Raw genomic sequence first — 19,509 nt, forward strand, 5'->3', positions numbered from 1 at the left:
TCACAAGTCAAATAGAATTGAGAGTATGTAGAAAACAGGCAGAAAACACGCCCAGGGAAAGATCCCATTAGGAAGTAAAGGCTCCCCGTGACTCTTTGATCTGGGCAGGACTGCTCCAAGGAAAGCCACAGGTGGGGACAGGGAACAGGATTAGGTCAGGGTCAGTGGAGCTTGCCGCTGCTATTCTTACTGCTTCTCTTCCGGAAGTCAGGAAACCCAGCGCCACCTGACCTCCTGCGGCTGCCATAGAATCCCTGTTGCCATGACTCCCGGATTGCGTCCTACACTCTGAGAGGCGCAGCTGCTAGGGCTGAGGGAAATCCTGCCTGCCGGTCTCCCTGTTTCCCTGACCAGAGATCCAGAAAAGCACCATGGGCCGAAGTAAGCGACCCTCATCCTCGGTGGGCTCAGCACCCGCTTCCGAACATGGCCAGCCAGTTCTCCCTTCCTCCCACCGCAGGGCCAGCCCCTGGTGCCTCAGCTGCACCAGGCTCTCTGACTTCTGCCCAGTACTCCTCAGATTCCCTCAAGATCCCTTAGGTCCTTCTGGGTCTGCTCAATGACTCCTGAAGTCCCACCATGATATTTCATTATCCTGTAGGTCCTCCTAAATTCTTTCAGGAGTTCTTGGGTCCCTTCAAGTCCCTTAAGTCTTATCAGGTCTCTTGAGGTTCCCTCAGATTCCTTATGTCCTCTCAAGTGCCTGCCATGCTCTCTACTTGTCACTGGCCAGCAGCTACCCAGTCTATGAAGTGGGCTCTAGGGAGAAAGGGACTTCGGGAAGACGGGATGGCTCAGCCTTAACACATGACTGGTTCAGGCTGTGAAGTCCTGGGTCACACATTCTGTGTGCCACCATCTCTGTGTGCTGAATAAGATAGTGCAGTCTAATGGAAGAGGGCACCAATTTTCAGAGCCATGGTTTGGTACACACCCTTCTCTATGGCCATCCTAAGAGTTCTATAACTTTGCTCTGGAACCCCGTCTTTGAACCTCAGCGTCCTCATTTCCACAGCAAGGTTTTATTCTACAGACTTAGTAAATAGGTAAAAGTGTTTATCTAACGCTATTATAACTGTCCTCAAAGCGATGTGAGGAGCAAGTGTTTTTAGATTAGGTTGAATCATTTCTATTATCAAGGAATTTTTGATGCTAACAAATGGCATTTGCATACAGTTATCATTGTCAAAGTATCACCATATGTGTATATGGCGCGCACGTGTGTGTGCATGCATACATGTGTGTGCAGATTCACATTTGTGTGCATATGGAATCTGGAGTTTGGCATCTGATATCTCAATTGCTTCCCACTGTATTTTCTTTAAATCAGGATCTCTCATTTAAAATAGAGCTCCTATTCAGTACATTCAGTAAACTGGCTGATCAATGATTTAGAGGGGCCTGACTGTCACTGCCTCTCCAGTGCTAAGGATTACAGACATACCCTCCTCCATGGATGCTAGTAATCTAGACTCATGCCTTCATTCTTTACCAGCTGAGTCATCTCATCCTCCGTGATTAATATTTTTTAGTCAAGAGACTGTGATTGGGGCTGGGGCACAGTTCAGCAGTAGAGCACTTGGGAGTCTCATAGAAAAAGAGGAGGAGGAAAGAGGATGGGAGGGAGGGAGAGAGGGAGGAAGGAAGGGGCTATGGAGAGAGAGTTGACTGAATGAATGTAAGATGGTAAACATACATAATGAAGGAGAGTAAAATGGTGGGGTTTCTTCTTGCCTTGGAAATCTGCAAGAGGTCACCTTTACAAATGTCCTGTTGAGAAGCTAGAGAGTTATCACCAGGTACCCTATTAGCCACGTAGGACTGGTGGAAGAGAGTGGCCTGAAATGAAGTCCAGAGAACAAGATGAATGACACTGTCACAAGTGCTCACACATTTCATGCCAGATTCAGATGTTTTCCATCTCTCTCTCTCTCTCTCTCTCTCTCTCTCTCTCTCTCTCTCTCTCTCTCTCTCTCTCTCTCTCTCTCTCTCTCTCTCTCAACAAGGTTCCAAGTCAGGGAACCATGACCAATGGATCCATTTTTATGGGAGGTAACGCAGAGCTAAGAACCACCTTGGCCAATATCTGATCCCAGGAACTAAGACAGAATGGAGAGATTTTTAGGGTCCTTCTTAGACATACTCTCCTCTCTGTGATGATTAATTTTTGTCAGGGTAATGCAAATTAGAGTCATCTGAGAAGACAGTCTCAGTTGAGGAACTGTGTTTATCAGATTGTTCTACAGGCAAGTCTGTGAGGGTATTTTCTTGTTTAATGTTTGATGTGGGAAGGCCTAGCCCACTGATACCATACACAGTCAGGGAGTCTTGAGTTGTACAAGAAAGTAAACTGAGCAGGCAGGCAGTCCATGGAGAGCAAGACTGTGAGCATCATTCCTCCATGGTTCCTTCGTCAAATCAAGCTCCTGTTCTGACTTCTCCCAGTGACAGATCATGATCTGGGAGTTATAAGATGAAATAAACCCTTTCCTCTTCAGGTTAGTTTTGGTCATGGTGTTTAGTCACAGCAACAAAAACAAATTTGGACACCCCTGCTCTACCTTGAATAGCTTTCAGCTTGCTAGCATGTCTTCAGTTTTCTAGAAGAGTTTGTGGTAAGTCTATTTTTCCTTACATGGTTGGTATGGTTTATCTGTGGAAACGTGTGTGCCTAAATTCTCTTTGCTAGAAGGCTTGTGACTCCATATCTAGCTACTTGAGGTGACTGACAGCTCCTTAATCTACCCTTGGGTTTTTAATGAGCTTGGTAGTTTTCATCTTATTAAACAATTTAACATATCTTTATTAATTTTTAGAGGAGGTGCATAATATTTATAATATTCTCTGTATCCTTTAATATTTGCATAGTAGATATATATACATACATATATATGTTTATATATGTCCTTTAATGTTTATATAGTAGTATTATCTCCAATTACAAAAATTGGCAATTTATTCCATCCATTTTTCTGCTAAGTCAGAATAAAGATTACAAATTTCATTTTTTAATTCATCAGCTTTGATTTTTTTCTGATTTTTCCCTAGTTTCTTTGTCATTTGATTTTTGTTAGAATCTTTATTACTTTATTTTGTTTTGAATTTGATTTGTCCTTTCCACAAACCTTAAAGTGGAAGCTGATATCATGTCTCTGTTCTATATCTTTCTGACCATGGACACTCAATGCTATAAATTTTCCTCCCAGACATGTCTTAGCAGTGTCTCCAATGAGGCCATTCTGCCCAAAATGCAAATTTGCTTCTTTTTGTTTCTGATGTTTTATTAATAACATATATTATAATATCATATGTTATATATCATGTTATATAGGAAAGTGAACAACTGAGGGCCAGCAGAGCTCTCAGCAGCTGATGGAATTAATCTGTTAATTTTGAAGAAGATGAAGGGGAAATCAGGCAACACATTGTATATACAAAATGGCCTTGAGTATCCTTTACTAATTTGTTTGTCTGGCAAACATCTACGCACACTTCAAGGCTCAGGTCTCTCCTCCGTGTAACCTCTTCTTACCTCCCTTCTTTGACTCAGCAGCCCAAACCATATTTTCTGAGTTCTTCTGCTATGGTTTTCCATGCTTTTTAAAATAAGACAGCCACATCAACAGCTGTTAATGGTATCACTGGATTAGGGAATCAGTATGCATCCTGATGCCCATTAAGTCTGTAAGAAAAAGCACATGTGTTGTCTTGAAAATTCTAATAAGAAAATATTTAACTACTATGAAAGGTAAACTACTTACTTGTAGTTCCATGTTTCTGTTAAATATCTTTTATTTCATGTATATGTATGGATATACATATATGCACTTGTATATATTTGCAACATTTTTCAAGATGTTTAAAAAAATCTGTGAAGTCTGCTGTGAACACACTGGTTGATTTTTGTCTAGTCCAGCAAGAAAAGCAGCATTGTTTTCAAAACATGATAGGAAACATAAAGAAATGGCCAGGATGTGATGGTTCTTGCTTAGAATCCTGGACTTGAGAAGCTGAGGCTTGTGGGAGTATTGTCATGAGATAGGGGCTATGTAGTGGATGTCGGCTGTAATGAGAGACCCTAAGTCAGGCAAGCAAACAAATCCTAAAAGAACAAATGCCAAATTGTTTTGGTTTTGGAATTTTGTCAAGTTTTACTGAGTACCTTGAAAACCTTTGCATAAGTAAACATGTTGGGACATACTTTCATAGCTCAGGAACTTTATTCTGCTTCACACTGTACCCCCACTCAGGTCCTGTGTGTGTGTGTGTGTATGTGTGTGTGTGTGTATGTGTGTGTGTGTGTGATGTGTTCATGTGTATATGTTTGTATATTTTTATGCCCTAGCATGTGCAGGAGGTCAGAGATCAGTCTCAGAATTTTCCCCTCATCTTCCACTTTGTTGAAGACAGGGTGTCATTGCTGTTTGTCAAGCCAACCAACCTGAGAGTTTCTAGTGATCCTCTTGCCCACATGCCCCATCTTGCTATAGGAACACTGACTGCAGACATGTACTATTTCATCTGAGTTCTAGGGATTCTAGTTCACATCTTCATGTTTCCATAGCATGTGCTATGTTCACCCACTAAACCATCCACCGAGGCTGCACAAACGACATTTTGCAGATATATGTTAAAGATTTAAGACGCCCAGTCTGACTAATCAGTATTAGTTCAATGTTAGAATTCCTCAGTGCCCTGCTTTAATGAGATAAGTATGTTAGAGCTGTCATATCCTTCACTGGTCCCTCTTTCCTGCAGGTGTGCAAGTATCAGTGAGGACCTCCTTCCAGTAGGACATCTTTTAAAGTTCCATCTGAGGTTTCTGTTTTGTTACTCGTGGTTTTCTGAGTGAGAATGCAGAAGCAGCATTTCATGTGGCATGGCTTCTATCCTGTCCAATACATGTTGCAGCATCATTGCTCTTGAAAGTGTTGCATAATGAGGTTTTTAATGCTACCAAGGGATTTTTAGGTCCTAGAATGATCTCATGTAAACACAGTACTGTATTTCTGGTGTAGGACTTTCTGAAGGTGGGTAGTGTTGCTTGGAGATAAAGAATGCATGGTTAAAACTAGGTGGTGTGGCCGGGTGTGGTGGCACATGCCTTTAAATCCAGCACTCGAGAAGCAGAGGCAGAGAGGTAGAGAGGCAGAGGGCAGGGGGTGGGGAGAAGAAGAGAGAGGGGAAGAGAGAGAGGAAGAGAGAGGAAGAAAGGCAGGTAGGCAGAGGCAGGTAGATCTCTATAAGTTCAATGCCAGCCTTGAACAAAGGCAAGTTCCAGGACAGCTAGGGCTATTACACAGAGAAACCTTGTCTCAAAACAAAATCAAATAAACAGACCAACAAAAAAACACCACCAGCAGCACCAACAAAAATCCAGGTGGTACGTTTTGAGCACTGGCAAGTTAAGTAATCATGTTTCTGTTTTTATAAATTATTATGTATGGCTCTCCATTGAGTACTCTTTTCACTGTTTAGATTTTGTACCTTTTCTCATCAATATCAAACCATTTACATATGGAAAAATCTAGGTGAAATGTAAAATTGCAAAATTCCTTCCCATTTAAAAGTGCAAAACACTATCTTCTCCATGCATCATGTAGAAACTCTTGACACCTCTTCTCAGGGGCTGAATCCGGGTTTCACACTGATATTTGCCATGACTGGTAAGACAGTCTTAGGTAACAGTTTCTGGAGAGCTGTAAAACAGTATGCCTTGTAGCAGTTGGCCCATTTATAAACCTGCTCCAGTGTTTTGACTGGCTTGATCTGGTGCAGGAGGTCACGGCTGCTCTAGGATGATGAGCACAACGACCTATCATGTCCAGAAGTCAACATTTTACAGCTTTCCCTCCCATCCACCAACTACAGCTCCTCCAGTCTGTCTGCCTCCTCTTCTGTGATGTGTCCTGAACCTTGGATGCGCCACTAGATGCTCCCACCCCTACCCCCCCCACACACACACCACATGTGTGGTGCTAATTGGATGATGTAGGGTGCTCATTAACAACAAAATAAGTGGCCATCAAACTTCATGGGAGATAGATAGAGGGGGGATCCTGGGAAGACTTGGAAGTAGTGATGGATGGATATGATAAAAATATATTGTAAAATGTATGAAATTCTCAGTGAAAACATTAAAAATGTTAGACTTTTTTTAAAAAGTTCAGAAAATGGCCACTAAGAATTTTCATAGAACCGTGGTACTACCACCTCCCTTTGTAATTCTACACTTTAAAAGATTCTCCTAACTGTATACAGTAGTTGCTTCTCAGAAGAAACATTTTTGTTCTGATCATAACTGTGGGGATTCTCATATCTGTGAGATTGGTTTCCATGCTAAAAAAGTTTCCTTCATCCTGCCCATTTAAACTGATAGCAATTCTTACCATGTTAACTCTTGCGCATAGGAAATAAGAATAAACATAACCCCTTCCTATTGTCTATTCACAATGCTAAAAGGGGAATTTTGATAATCATATGCTGGCAACCTGTTTTACTTATATAATATTGCGATGATATTGTGGGAGATGCAGCCAGAGAAGAATTTTCTGGTGCCAGTAGTCCATCCTCTCAGCCTCCAGGGCTGGAGAAGGGTGTGAGGCAGCAGATCTGGAGGAGGCAGTGATACTGTTAGCAACCAGGTTACCCGAGTGGGCTATGTAGGTAGGTGCTCACGGGTCAAGTGATACTTAAGATACTGCCAGGATTCTCATGCACACATTTGACTTGACCATGGGTAGCAACTATCAGTGTTCCAACTAGTTGGGTTATGTATTCATGTATACATCAAGCTAAGCCTCAATCAGAAGGTGCGAACCAGATAAGTAATGGCTCACCAAGATATACACCAAACTGCTAAACGAAGTACGAGCTCCTTCCCTGAGAAGTATACTTTCATACAACCCAAAGGCTATATTGAATAGAACTCTTCAGTCTCCATGGGAGCCTTTGCTGGAGTGTAGAGGCTCAGGGGGAAAGCTGGTCTTCTGGTTCACGTCTCACTTCTCTTTCTTCCCTGTCTACATCCCTGATTCTTCTTCCATGCTATTTTCACTCTAGCCTATGCATCCAAGTCATTCCTGTATCTAGCAAACAGGTGCTCCTTGAAAACTGTGGGTGTCAGAGCCACAAACCCTGTGGCATAGTCTGTTTTGTAAATGATCCCCGGGAAGTGGCTAGTGTGGAGCAGATATGGGACTCCTTAGGTAGCAAATGTTATTGTTCCCTCTCGAGGCATGGTCTAAAGAAACGGCATAACTTCTAGATGTGAACATTTTCTTGGTTCATGGGCTCCAGGCCTAATAACAACATGGCCTCCAACAACCCATTTCCCCCACCCCCCCACCCCAAACCCTGTGTGTTTCTAGGTCACAGATATACCCATTAGGCACTTGAGAGTCTTGTCTGTTCTGGTGAATAATACCCACATCACCTTAAAATAGCTCTAGTAATATTGGCTATGCCTCTCAAACTGGAACATAAGTTGCATGCGTTCTAAGAGAATTTTTGTAGATTACAGATAGAGGTGATGGTTTTAGTTTATACAGTTGATTTGTTATATTCTCAGGTTGGCCATCGCTACTTATGCATTGTCAGTTGTTTTCAGGTACTGAATGGCTAATTAAATGTTCCATCAGTCACATGCCTAGTGGCAGATGCCCCAGGTTTAACCCTACCAGGAAAGACAAAAACAAAAACAAAATACACAGAAACAAACAAAATAACCCAACTTTGTGTGTGTGTGTGTATGTGTGTGTGTGTGTTTATGGCTGTCAGGAGAGTAATTTTAATATCCCTTTTTAATGTTTGGTTACTAGGAAATTTTTTTTGTTGCTGTTGTTTATTTTTCTGCATCTTTTCTTAAATAGTTTGTGAAGGCTGGCCTATAAATGAGTAGAGACATTCCAGGCACAGCAAAGGGATCCCAGCAAGTCAGAGCTTGTCAGGCTACCCCTTTAGGCTCCTTTGCAATCCTTTTGGCCTGTCTTTCCCAGGACTGGGTTTGCAGCTGCCTCTGTGGCCCTTAGAGCAGCAGGAACATTCATCGTGTGTAGTGTTATAACCTCTCTACTTGCATTCCCCATGTTCTGCTAAGGAAGTGTCATCTAAGGCCACTCTGCCTCCTCCCACTGGAAGGTGCAGAGAGTTCAGCACACTGCAAAACAGAAGTCGAGTTCATACATGTTTTTATATTTTAAAAAGACAAGAAAATCTGTCTTTCAGAATATGGCATGGACACATGCCAGCTGATAGTGCCATGTGACCTTGTCTTAGCTGGACAAGGCCACATATTTAGGAGCCCATTGAATGTCCAGGGGCTCCTACTTGTTTAAGTAGAAGATAGTGCCACACAGCCATTAAAAATAAGTGCTCTGCTAAATTCAATTTACTCTTTCTATAACTTGATAAAATTTCCTTTAGATTGCAACAGTACATACAAAGCCGGGTGTACTATGGAATACCCACACAAAGAAAGACATTTTAATGTCATGTATATAACTAAGTTACTCTCAATCCAAACATTTCTTGACACACGAATGCAAAGGTATCTAGGAACTTGGGAAGGATGGACTTCATGGTCCCATTTCAGAAACAAGGACAAACCAACAGGTGTCCCAGGGTTGTAAGAGAGCTTGTTTACCTGTGTCTGTTGAAGTTAAGTTCAGGTTCTGCTTCCCAACTCCATGCTCCCAGAAGTAAGACACAGACTCAAATTATATTTATAAATACCTTGGCCATATAGCTAGGCTCTACTCTGACTAGACCATAACTAAAGATACCCATTTATTTTAACGTACATTTTGCCGCATGGCTAGTTACCTGTGCTCAGGTACCCTGTTTCCATGCATTTATCTCCTCACCTCCTTTTTGGGTCCCCTCCCTGCCTCCTCTCCCAGAATTCTTTGTCCTGCCAGCCCAGATGAAGCATAGTAAGTAATAGAAGAGTGGATTTTAATAGCATTGAGGGTAGATATCTGCCAAGCTCTTATGCTGTTTAAGGCTTATTGCAAATAATAAAAGTTGTGTGTCTTTTATCTGGGATTGGGCATCTCCTACTATCAAAAAGATTTCACACACTCCACAAAATTCCATTTGTTTTTCTTGGCAGTAAAACTTTTAATAGTTGAGGTTGTAGATCTTAGCATGTGGCAGAAGTACTAATCCCTGAAGCAGACCCCTGTTGAATACTTACAAGGATAAGTATTTTGTCCCTGTGACATAATAAAGGTGTTATCTTTTCTAGTTCTCTCAGATGCTAGCATTGGGTGGCTGGAGTAAGGAACTTGTCTCTTCCTATGTTTTGTTGTGTCGGACAAGGCAGTTGCTTCTCATAGAGCATCCCCATCATTTTGGAGAAACTTAATCTCAGCTGGTTTTATTTGTTTGCACCTCTGTAGTTCATAGCCTCTCTTAAATCTTTACCACAGAACATCCTGTGTGAACTATACTCTACCCAGATGCATCAACCCTTCATGATTTAGTGTGAAATGAGAAACTGCTGGTATTTATCTATTATAAGATTAAAAAGTTGGTGGATGCATGCAACCATACTACAATTGAAAAATTTGTAATTTTTCATGTGTACCCAAAAGATAAAGCTTCCAAGTAAATGGTAGGCTTCATTTAGCTTATTCATTTGTCACTTCAAAGAAAATCATCTTAATTAGGTTACTATATGTGGTATTTTAAGCAATGATCTTGTAAGATTTTGAGAAGTACGTTTTAACATGGTCTGCCACTGAGCAGTTGAATAGTTAGGGAAGACAAGACCTGAATAATTAGGGAAACTCTAGGCTTTGGTTCCTTTCCAGATGAGGGTAAATAATACCTCTAATTACCACTACTTTAAACCATTTAAAGGATTCAGGTTAGTGCCTGGCACCTGATAGATGACAGTACATAAGTCTTCATTACATACCGGGATTGACAGGAATCATTTAATACATTTTATTAAAATGAGAGGTTCAAATCAAACGCATTTTTACTCACACAGGAAATGCAGAATGTTTCAATCATTGTTGCATTTTTGCTTCCAGCCCACCTTATAAATATGATTCGTGATTTCACTCCTGGCTCCAAGAGTGGACCACAGCCTCTTGGTACCATCACCATTATAGTCCCCAGACCTGAGTCTTGGTGGTAGTCACTGCTTCACATCATTTTTGCTAGAGAATGGGAACTCCTTCTCATTTTTGCTCTTCTTATAAGCAGTTATCCGGGATCTTGGTTGTTCTTTTCTTTCTATGAAGTTCTAAATAAGCAGTTATTGGTTAAGTGACCAGTGGCCTTTCTTTGACCTTTATCAGTGAGATTGTGATCTAGCTGCTCTCTCTGTATTAGGTCCATTAGTAGATCTTATCCAGTTTGGTCTGGAACCACCAGGAGAACCTATATTCATGTCCTTACAGCTGTCAACTGTCAAGTCCTCCTCCATCTATGCAGCAAAACAAACACAGATATTAAACATGCAAAGACAAATGAGACTGAAGGCTTTATTGTGTCTCTTTTCTTTGCCTCACATGATGGCTCTGCACAGACCCCATGAGGTGGGCAGCAAGCAGGATTTGTCTGAACTCTCTCTGTCTGAGAACTACTTGGGCCTGAAGAATTGACGCTTGGCTGCAAAGAAACTCCAGCATGTTAATAACATAATAACCCGACACAGAACAATGGGAATGGGAATATAATATGCTGCAAAATTTCTTTCAGTCACAGAAGATCTTATTAGACGGAATGCTGAGCACAATGACTGTGTAATTTTTTCCCTGGAGGAACTCTCCTTGCATCAGCAAGAAATAGAAAGGCTAGAACATATTGACAAATGGTGCCGGGACTTAAAAATTCTCTATCTTCAAAATAACCTCATTGGAAAAATTGGTAAGTCTCATTTCTCATTTGTTTTTTTTTGTTGTTGTTGTTTTTGTTTTGTTTTGTTTTGTTTTTTAAGATTTGAGGGGGAGAACTTTGAAAAACAACTGAATAAGAAGGCCATGGGAAAAAGACACCACCACCTCTCAGTAGCTGTTTGCAGAATATTCCCCAGGCCTTCCTGTGTGTAGTTGGCCCTGGCATCCAGAGGGATGCTGTTATGGAATTGGAAGCAGAGTTTAGTGTGAGGCACCCATAATCTCCTACCAGTTTTCAAAGTGGGTGGATATGAGTCATGCATTTTCCATAGCTATATATCTCTCTGCAAAACTGGTAAGATCATGTGGGATTTAAAATTCTTATCATATATGTATACCAATACTTTTTTGTTGTTGTTGGTTTAAAAAGTTACAGATGCCCAAATTTGTAAGCAACCAAGAGATCCTCCAGACAACTATGCTATACCATGAAATGGAGTGTTATTCACAGCTTAAAAGAAATGACTACTGAGGCATGAAAACACAGAAAAGAGTCCTCAGTGTACATAACCAAGAGCAACCAATATGCAAAAGCAAAGCCTACGTGAGTCTAACTGATATTCAGGGAAAGGCAGAAGTATAAAAACCACAAAAGATCAGTGCTTTCCAGGAGCTACTAGTAATGAACAATGAATAGTCAGAGCATGTAGGACAATGTGGATACATGTTTGTTTGACAAGGTACACAGAATGTATACCAAGAGTAGCAGATCTCAACCTGTGAGTTGTGACCCCATTGGTAAACTCTCATCTCCAAAAATATTAACATTATGATTCATAACAGTAGCAAAATGACTGTTATGAAGTAGCGAAAAAATAATTTTATGGTTGGAAGTCACGACATGGACATGAGGAACTGTATGAAAAGATCACAGCATTAGGAAGGTTGAGACACACTGACCAAGAATAAGAATAATAAGAATAAGTGTATGGGTGATGATATGTCAAATTAGGCTTATCAGTTTTGATGAGTCTATCACCTTGGGATAAGATATTAATAGCATTGGGGACCAGCAGTTGGGGTTGTGCAGGGAAATAATTGGGTATTTAAGAGCTGTACATTCTGTTCAGTTTTTCTATGACGATAAATCTGCTCTCAGAAGTCAGTATGTATTTTTAAATGTCTGTCAGATTACCACACACTATGTTAGCCAGTTATGCCACAGTGCTAAGTACCAGGTATTGTGATCAGTTTGGTGCGTTAAGATGGTTTTAGTTTGGAATGGAATTGACAGGTAAGTGCAGAAGTCATGAGGGAAAAAAGATCAAACTATTAGTATTGTATCTGATGATCTTAGTTCCTTTTCTATTACTGTGAATGCAATTTATAGAAGGAAGAGTGCATTGAGAGCTAGCTTATAGTTTCAGAGGGTTCATTACCATCACTGCAAAGTCATAGCAACAGACAGGCAGGCATGGCACAGTAGGTAAGAGCTTACATGTTGAGACAATAACTACAAGGCCAAGAGACACACACTGGCAAATGCATGGACTTTTCCAGGGTTGGTGGTGGCGGATATTTTCTTTATTTACATTTCAAATGTTTTCCCCTCTCCAGGTCTCCCCTTTGGAAACTCCCTATCCCATCCTCTCTCCCCTGCCTCTATGAGCGTGCTCCCCCATCCACCCACTCCTGTCTTCCCACCTGGCATTTCCCTACACTGGGGCATTGAACACCCTCAGGCCCTAGGGTCTCTCCTCCCACTGATGACCAACAAGGTCATCCTCTGCCACATATCTGGCCAGCACCATGGGTAGGCATGGACTTTTGAAATCTTAAAGTCCACTCCCAATGACACACTCCTCTGACAAGGCCATGCCTCCTCCAAGACGGCCATCCCTCCATCAAGGCCACACCTCTTTATCCTTCTACTCTTCCCAAACAGTTCCACCGACTGGGGTCCAACCATTCAAACATGTGAGCTAATGGGGACCATTCTTATTCAATCCATTACACCGATAAAGTTCTAGCAGAACATAACATACACTATTAAGTAGATAGACTTGCTAATACGACCCTCAGGCAAATCTTTAATTATTGGGCAAGCTGAGCAGCCACAGGTTTCCCCTGACCAACTAGGTTCAAGTTTTATGGCAGGAGGAAGCTAGATTATATGTTCTCTGGCAGGGACATCCTAGAAAAAGGGAAGGAAGGAAGGAAGGAAGGAAGGAAGGAAGGAAGGAAGGGAGGGAGGGAGGGAGGGAGGGAGGGAGGGAGGGAGGGAGGGAGGGAGGGAGGGAGAGACTGTGTATAACCAGTTTCTTCTCCCAATTTACCCATTGAATAAATTGATTTTTCCTGTCCCCTGCATCCCTAATAATGAGTCCTAATAATGTATCCTAATAATGCATCCTAATAATGCATCAAGAGGCATACAATGGGGTTATGCAACCATAAGGGAACAAATGGTGAGTCACTTCTTAAAGCAACTCTGCCTGAATGGTAAAAGCACGAATGGGCTCTGGCATCAAGTAGACTTGTCTGTGAACCCTTCCTCTGTTCCTTATTTGTGATCTGTGTGAAAATAACTAAGTCGGTTAAGCTGACCAAGACTGCGTTGGCTTATTTATAAAATAGTGCTGACAGCACTTATTGTAGCAAGGGATATAGTATGGCATAAGATGGGTGTGAGGATTATTGTGCTTACAATGAATTAAGTGTTCAGTAGTGAAAGCTGCCAAGCTATATGTGCCATTACTTAGCCCAGGCTGTCCTGGTTAGCCAACTGAAGCCAAAGGCAGAGGGGAAAAGTGAATAGTACTGGAGGACTGGATGGAATGAGTTGGAATAGAGAGAGTGCCACCTCTGGAGTCCAGGAGTCAGTGTTGAGGTGATAGTTAACTTTTCATGGATGTGCAGAGGTTCTCAACAGGAGGCACTTAGCCATGGCTGGAGATATTTTGATTACCATAGGAGTTTGTGTGTGTGTATGTGTGTGTGTGTCTGTGTGTGTGTTGGAGATGTATGTTACAGGTCCCACCTTAGCAGAAGCCAGGAATACTACTACAAGACAAGAATTATCCAGCTCAAAATGCTAACATTACCAAGGCCGAGAAAGCCTGGTAGCATGCTGTGGATAATTGAAAATTTGCTAGAAGATTATAAAAAGCCCAGATCTGCATCATTTGGGGAAGATTTAGTAAAACTATATATTTCTTCAGATAAATATTCTTGGTGTCTTTTGCTTTACCAGGAACTGGAAACTCTGGCAAACTGTTCAATTAAAAAGGCGGTTAGATAAAACCACCAGCTTTTATTCATGGGCACTTTGCAGAACGGTGCTAATTGTACAGATCTCAAAAGAGTTCCCAAAATTTTAATCTCCACAGCTGGGTCCATCACAATTACTAATTAACAGCATAGTATTTCAGGCCTTTTCAGGGCTGTGAGAAAGCTTAAATTTTGGCTTCCGAAGTATTCTTAAATTAAACACTCTTTTAAATTCTAATAATGGGATTTTTCAATGCTGCTCCACCCATGGGCATTTAGGCATGTGTTTTGCAAGTGAAAGTGCTTCTCTAGGATCCACACATGCTGTCCTACCATTGAAGTAGAAGTTTGCAAAGCAACTGCCTTTCCTAGAGCTCCCTGGCTCACTCAGTGGGACAGATGGGCGGTGGGAGGAAGGCTCTGCTCAGCAATGAAGCAAGTGTGAGCTAAGGACCATCTGGGAACCTACCAGAGTGCAGAGCCTGGGTGTGGGGTAGCCACCAGGGATCTGCTCTCCCAACATCTCTCCTGTGGGCATTTTAAAGATGAGGGAGTGGGGGGAGTGGACATTGATGCACAAGCCTCTTTTACCTGAATAGATATTTGGTAAACAAGAAGTCTGTGGGCCTGCTTGTGGCATTTTGGGACACGGGCTGCCACAGTGGTTTGGGCTTGAGCTCTCAAACTTTCTTATGGCCTGCTAGAGAGGGCACTTATAGAATCTTTGCCCATCTTCTAGCCACTTTGTTCCCTGTCTCTTGGGAATTTAACTGAGGAAATTCTACTTGTACAACTCTTATATTGATTTCCACTGGGTGATTCCAGCATTTGAGGGCCATGCAAATAACAGAAGTGAGGAAAGGAGTTCTTGGCAAGCCAGGTATCCCAGTGTGGGGTGGCAATTCAAAGAGGAATGACTATTTTTGTTCAGGATGTAGATGAGACACTCTGCCTTTCCTGATCGCTGGCACACAGAAACCTCCAAATGTGTTGATGACTGAGTACTCAGCTGCCCTTAGAGACCCTTTTGTAAACACTAGTACCACTTGAGTAATTTAATCTCTAAGAGAAGCTTAATTTGTCCTCAGATTCTCATTTTAAAAATGAGTGGACTTGCCAGGCAGTGGTGGCCAGAAAATCTATAGTATATTAAATCTTTATTTAAAAAAAAAAAGGCTGGGCATGGTGGCACATGCCTTTAATCCCAGCACTTGGGAGGCAGAGGCAGGTGGATTTCTGAGTTCAAGGCCAGCCTGGTCTACAGAGTGAGTTCCAGGACAGCCAGAGATACACAGACAAATCCTGTCTCAAAAAAAAAAAAAAAAAAAAGTGGACTCAAAGCACTGAGAACTAAGTATTGTTCTCATATATTCAAGGCTATATATGTAATTTTAGATGAACTCTGAATAGTGCTTAATGCAATGATAGTAAGCCATGCTTGCTATTCATAATATTTCAGAGGACCTGGGAGAGCAGCATTGCTTAGGTGAGTCAGGGATACCATCTTTCTTTTTTGCCTCAAATAATTCTTCTTTTAAGAGAAAGTGTAATGATTCAGTGCACAGCTCTAGAATCTAATTATTTTGACTCTACCGTTTAATCTCAGACATGTGCATTAACTCTATTGGCATATGAATGTATACACACACACACACACACACACACACACCACACACACACACACACACACACCACACACACACACACACACACACACACACACACACACACACACACACACCACACACACACACACACACACACAGCCTGTGAGCTAGCTCAGGGGGTAAGATGCTTGCCTCCAAGCCTGATGACCTGGGTTCAACTTCCAGGATATACATGGTGGAAGGAGAGGTCTGACTCCCACAAGTTGTCTTCTGATGCCCACACACATCCTGTGACACATTCATCCATACCCATATATTTCCACACAATACATAAACGTAATTAAATGGCTTTTAAAATCTAATATAGGTGAAATACCTAGAATATGATATGGTAAATACCAAATAGTCAGCTGTGTCTTATTATCAACTATTTTAAAAACAGCAATTCATTCAACAGCAGTTCTTTGTCTAGCTCATACTTGTTTTGTGTGAATGGCCTTTCAGATTTATTTTAAAAAGATGCATAATCTCATGGCAGGTTCATTTTAGCTTTAAGTTAAGGAAAGCTTACTTCTCATGGCTGTCCACCTATAGGACGAGATAAAGAGGACTCCAAGGGCAGTGGGTCCCTTTTCTCTGTTCCATCATCACAGAGTAAACTTTATTTACAGCTGGTTCCTTTATGACCAAGTAGAATGACTAAAGGGGATAGCAGTTATATCCTTGTTATCCTCTTGTAGTAAAGATATATACAGTCCCAAAGCAGAGAGCATGGAGTTTTTGCCTGACTTTGAATACTTGTGGTGTGTGTCCCTTTCTTTAGTACAAGGCTTCCAGGAAATGATGCCGGCTGGTTGACTTAAGCCTAAGTACTGAGCAGGTGTTACTGAGTCCTGTACACTAGCGAGCTTGCCTAAACGTAGGCCAGTGGCATTGGAGATGGATAGGGACATGTGCAAACATTAGTACCCTGAAGAAGAAGGGAGGAAGAGAGGAAAGCTTTGTAGGCGACCTTGTGTCTGTTGTATAGTTCTGTCTAGTTTTCTGTCAACTTGACACAAGTTTGAGACATTTGGGAAGGGGAAACCTCAATTGAGAAAATTTTCCCACCAGATTGGCCTGTGGGCAATACTGTCTTGCATTTTCTTGGTTGATGATTGATGTGTGAGAGGGCCTAGATCACTGTGTGTGGTGCCTCCCCTGGGCTGGGAGACCTGGATGATGTAGGATATCATGCTAAGCAAGTCATGTGGAACAGCACGATAAGCAGCACTCCTTCCATGCCTCCTCAGCTCCCGCTTACAGTTTCATGCCTTGAGAGTTCCTCCTGCCCTGATTTTCTCCAGTGCTAGATTGTTATCAGGTGGTGTAAGAAGAAACAAACCCTTTCCTCCCCAAGTTGCTTTTTGTCAAGGTGATTTCTCACAGCAGTGGAAAGCGTGACTAAGACCATAAAGATAGGAAAAGCCACTAGCCACATGCAATCTTTTGCTTCTCTGTATCATTTTCATGACAAGTTATAAAATAATATTATTGAAGGCCAATTAATTATATTATTTGTATTACAGAAAATGTTAGCAAACTGAAGAAACTTGAATATTTGAACTTAGCATTGAACAACATTGAAAGAATTGAAAACTTGGAAGGTAAGAAATTTCCTGGTTTCCATGGAGTAAATAAAAACTTTAAAGTACCTTTGTGAGGTAGTGTAGATACAAAGGGGCTACCTTAAAATTATATTTTACATAAATCTTTTTTTCCTTTTTTAAAAATTCTTAATTCTTTAAATTTATTATTTTTTACATAAATCTTGATCATTTTAGTTCTTATAAAACTTCAAACAGTAAAGTGATATGTAAATTCAAAGCCAGAAATGTTTTATCCCTTCCTCGGTTGGTCTCCTTACCAAAGGTAGCTGCAATTGACATCTTGAATATGTTACATGTGTTTCACTTTAGTTTTGCTTCCTATCAATCAGATCATATTGTACATCTCATCCTTAACATTTTTGACAGTGTGTGTGTGTGTGAGAGAGAGAGAGAGAGAGAGAGGTAGTGAGAGGGGGAGAGAGTGAGAGGGGGAGAAGGAGAGGAAGAAGAGAGAGGAGAGGGAAAGAGGAAGAGGAAGAGGAAGAGGAAGAGGAAGAGAGAATATATCTGGATGTCACAAAACAACTTGTAGAAGTTAGTTTTGTTCCACATTATGGCGATGGACTCCGGGGAATCTAACTCATGTTTGGCAGCAGCTGCTGAGCTCTCACTCTGGTCCTTATAAATAATATTTTGAAAGTTAATTTCTTCCTGGAAATCACCTCAATATCTTATTATGCAAAAACAGGGACTGGAGGCTGCATAATGACGTAAATACACAGGGATGTGCCAAGCATTTGTCTGCAGATGGACATTTGAGGATTCCAGTGCTTTGCTAAAATGAACTGGCGACAGCGCACCCTTCTTCAGCCGCTCTGTGCATTTTCCATCTGCCTCCCCTCCTGGGGTTTTATTTAGACTTGAAATTCCTCGGCTTCAATATGCAGATTTTGGACTATCCTGCCAATTTCTTTTTCTTCTGAAAGATTGTATCAGCTCCTCCTTGTACCTGCTGGTCCTCATGAGTGTCATTTCTGTATGGCTTAGAAAATGCCTCCCCAACACTGAAACGTACTCAGGAGCACTGAGCCACTTGGCACTGATTGCTTTCGTTATTGGCTATGCTTGTGAAAAGTTCTTTCTCCTCAGGTGAATTCTAAGGTGTTTCCTATCTTTTGTCCAGTTTTTCTATTGATTTTCCATTTTGGGAAGTATACTCTTATACATTCTGGATACTAAACCATCGTCATGTGGTACAGATATTTTCCATTGATACACCACTCTTCTGTGTATTTCAGTTACGATACTAGGATGCAGATGTTTTATTCTCTAATACACTAAACTTCATCAATCTCTTCTCTTGTAGTTCCTAAATATGGTTTATTTTGTATTAAGTTCTACTTTCAACATCTTAATTTTTCACACATATCTTCTCCAATCCATTTCAAATTTACCATGTAAACTGTATCAAAAGACACTCAAAATTTTCTCAAAATGTATCATGGTTGAAACACTCTTTAAAATTGAAATATAAATTACATACCATAAAATTCACCACTGTGAATGCACAGTCCAGCAGTTTTGGTACACTTGTATGTTCTAGAACATATTCATCATTAAAAAAAAAAAATGCCGTCTTGTTCGGTACTTACTGTACTCGTGCCCCTCCTTACCCACAAATGGCAGCTCGAGATCACCTCTTTCCCCATATTTCTGAACACAACCCAAATGGAGCAGCAGTGAGTGTGGTCTCTTGTGTCTGACTTCCTCCTTTAAGGCACAGTGACTCCTCCACACTGCAGCATGTCTCAGTACGTCCTTTCCTTTCATGGGTAAATAATACTGCACACCATAGAGACACCACATCTTGTGTTTGTTGGTCGATTGGCACACGGAATGAATGCTTCACCTTTGTAGCTATCAAGAATTCTTATGCTGATGGCTCAATGGGTAAAGTATTTGCCCTCAAACAGAAGGACCCACGTTTGGATTTCTAACACCCACTATATATTTTTAATCATCTTTTTTATTTTTTAATTACATTATTTATTGACATTTCAGTCATTACCCACCCCTTTTGGTTCCCCTTTTCACAGTTCCTCATCCCATTTCTCTCCACCCCCCCCAGCCTCCAAGAGAATGCTCCCTTCACCACTAGGCCTCCCCACTTCCCTGGGGCCTCAAGTCTCTTGA

At 41.3% G+C, this 19,509-nt stretch overlaps 1 protein-coding gene across 3 annotated transcripts in view; it reads left to right on the forward strand.

Annotated features, from left to right (window-relative positions):
• Nucleotides 1-271: 271 nt before the first annotated feature.
• The window catches only part of Dnaaf11 (dynein axonemal assembly factor 11), a 114,399-nt gene continuing 95,161 nt past the window's right edge, over nt 272-19,509 (forward strand). Inside the window, exons 1-3 of one of the 3 annotated variants that reach the window (XM_021183663.2) lie at nt 272-381; nt 10,714-10,881; nt 17,296-17,373. In XM_021183663.2, the coding sequence (XP_021039322.1) occupies nt 372-381; nt 10,714-10,881; nt 17,296-17,373 (256 nt within the window). In that variant the 5' untranslated portion in view covers nt 272-371. Of the gene's footprint in view, nt 382-10,344; nt 10,882-17,295; nt 17,374-19,509 lie in introns of all 3 variants that reach the window. The other 2 variants (XM_085831627.1, XM_085831628.1) reach the window with 2 other exon arrangements.

This window comes from Mus caroli, unplaced genomic scaffold, assembly GCF_978045245.1.
Source record: "Mus caroli unplaced genomic scaffold, Mus_caroli_1 scaffold_16, whole genome shotgun sequence".
Taxonomy (NCBI): Eukaryota; Metazoa; Chordata; class Mammalia; order Rodentia; family Muridae; genus Mus; species Mus caroli.